Source organism: Elephantulus edwardii, unplaced genomic scaffold (genome assembly GCF_000299155.1).
Source record: "Elephantulus edwardii isolate Elephantulus edwardi_28Jun2011 unplaced genomic scaffold, EleEdw1.0 scaffold00129, whole genome shotgun sequence".
Taxonomy (NCBI): Eukaryota; Metazoa; Chordata; class Mammalia; order Macroscelidea; family Macroscelididae; genus Elephantulus; species Elephantulus edwardii.
In genome coordinates this window covers 8566536-8568617 of record NW_006399879.1, presented here as the reverse complement: position 1 = coordinate 8568617, position 2082 = coordinate 8566536, and the positions used below count along the sequence as shown (strand labels likewise).

Sequence of the window (2082 nt, the reverse complement as noted above, 5' to 3'; positions counted from 1 at the left end):
CATAGTTAATGGTGCTCCCACAACATGTGGGGATGATTGTGTGGGACACAGTGTGAAGGAAGGAAAGTGTGAAACACAATGGATAATTTTGTATGCAAAACAACATAAATTTTTTAAAAGTTTTTGAAAATGACAATTTCACATTCTATCCTGAAGTACAATGGAAGAGCCTGAGAAGTAGGAATAGCATCAGTGGACAGGTACAGAATCAGGAGGCAAAGACAGCATCAGAGAGCCTATGGCATGTGGGGGCAGGGACAGCATCAGGGGTTGGGAACAGCCTCAGTGGGTGCATACAGAATTAAGAGAGGAGGACAGCATCAAGAGGTGGATATGGTATATAGGGGTGAGGACAGAATGGGGGCAGCAACAGCCTGGGGGGCAGGGACAGGGTCAGGGAGCTGGAATGTCAGCAGGCCAGTGAAAGGTACAGGACAGGAAGGTCACAGGGGCACATCTCAGGGATGTGGGAACTGCATCTGAGAGTGGAAAAGTATCTGAAACAAGAACAGCGGTGGGGACAGGAACATCGCCTAGGTATGAAAAGAGCAGAGTCCAGAACGGAACTGCATCTGGGTGTGGGAGAAGCATCCAGGGACAGGAATAGTGTCGAGAAGAGAAACAGAACCCTTGTCTTGCTTTGAATCCCCTGACAGTTGGCAAAGCCCATGGAATTCTGGAAGGATGGGCATTACCTGATTTGAGAGGACAAAGGTGATTGCACAATCTTCCTTCCAAGCCCGGAGGTGATAAATTGAGTGACACAGAAGAATTTCTTGAAACAGCATATGATCAAGAGGCAGTGGTGATAAAGAAGGAATTTCAAGCTGCTCTGAAGGAACTGGCAAGAAGAAAGGCCCCGAGGAAGGGCAGGGCGTGGGCCACCAGAGGCCGCAGCTCCCCGCAGACGCCACACACCCGCTGCTCCAAGTCACAGCCACTGTGCTCTGGTCCGCTGCGACATGGCAAAAGTCACTAGCCCCACGGAGACCGAGCGGTGCATTGAGTCCCTGATTGCCGTGTTCCAGAGGTACGCTGGACAGGATGGAAACAGCCTTACCCTCTCCAAAACGGAGTTCCTGAAATTCATGAATACAGAACTGGCTGCCTTCACAAAGAATCAGAAGGACCCTGGTGTCCTTGACCGCATGATGAAGAAACTGGACCTCAACGCTGATGGGAAGCTAGATTTCCAAGAATTTCTTAATCTTATTGGGGGCATTGCTCTGGCCTGCCATGACTCTTTCATGAAACATGTTCACTAGCAAACCTGAAGCACCATTGAAACTGGCCAACAAGCTCAGCTCCTTCCCTCCAAGACCCCCCACCCCATGACTGTAGACTCCTCACAGCCCACACACACCCTGATCTAGCCCACCCACCACCCCATGCAGGCCACCCCTTCTGGGACTAATAAACATTCTGATTTTTTTAAAAAAGAAAGGCCCCAGGAATTGTTGGAATATCAATTGACATATTTCAATAGACAGATGCTGCTCTGGATGTGCTCATCACATTGTGCCAAGAAATCTGGAGAACAGCCACCTGGCCAACTGACTGAAAGAGAACCATAGTTATTCCCATTCCAAAAACCAGTGACCTGGCAGCATATAGAAATTATCAAACAATATCACTAATACCACATGCAAGCAAAATCCTGCTGAAGATCATTCAAGAATGACTGGAACACTACATTGACAGAGAACTACCAAAGTATAAGTTGGATTTAGAAGAGGCCTTGGCACTATCATTGAAAATGTCAGATAGATCTTGGCTGAAAGGACAGTGTACCAGAGGAATGTTTGTTTTCTATGTTTCATTGACTATGCAAAGGCATTTGGCTGTGTGGATCACAACAAATTGTGGCTAACTCTGAGAAGAATGGGAATTACATAACATTTGATTATGCTCATGTGAAAGTTATACTGGGACCAGGAAGCAGCCCTCAGAACAGAGCTGAGAAACACTGCACGGTTCAAAATTAAAAAGGAGGTGTGCTAGGGATGCTTCCTGTCTCCACACCTTTTCAATCTACATGTGGAATAGTTCATTCTGGAGGCTGGATTTTATCAGGAGGAATGT

At 47.1% G+C, this 2082-nt stretch overlaps 1 protein-coding gene across 1 annotated transcript; it reads left to right on the top strand.

Moving 5' to 3' along the window:
• Positions 1-962: 962 nt before the first annotated feature.
• Positions 963-1265, top strand: LOC102849245 (protein S100-A11-like). Its single transcript, XM_006893675.1, has one exon. It carries the CDS (start codon positions 963-965, stop codon positions 1263-1265), a length of 303 nt encoding a protein of 100 aa, XP_006893737.1.
• The last annotated feature ends 817 nt before the right edge of the window (positions 1266-2082 follow it).

What these genes read in the sequence shown, in the direction of transcription:
- LOC102849245 (XM_006893675.1), top strand. Translation starts at nt 963, where the DNA reads ATGGCAAAAGTCACTAGCCCCACGGAGACCGAGCGGTGCATTGAGTCC.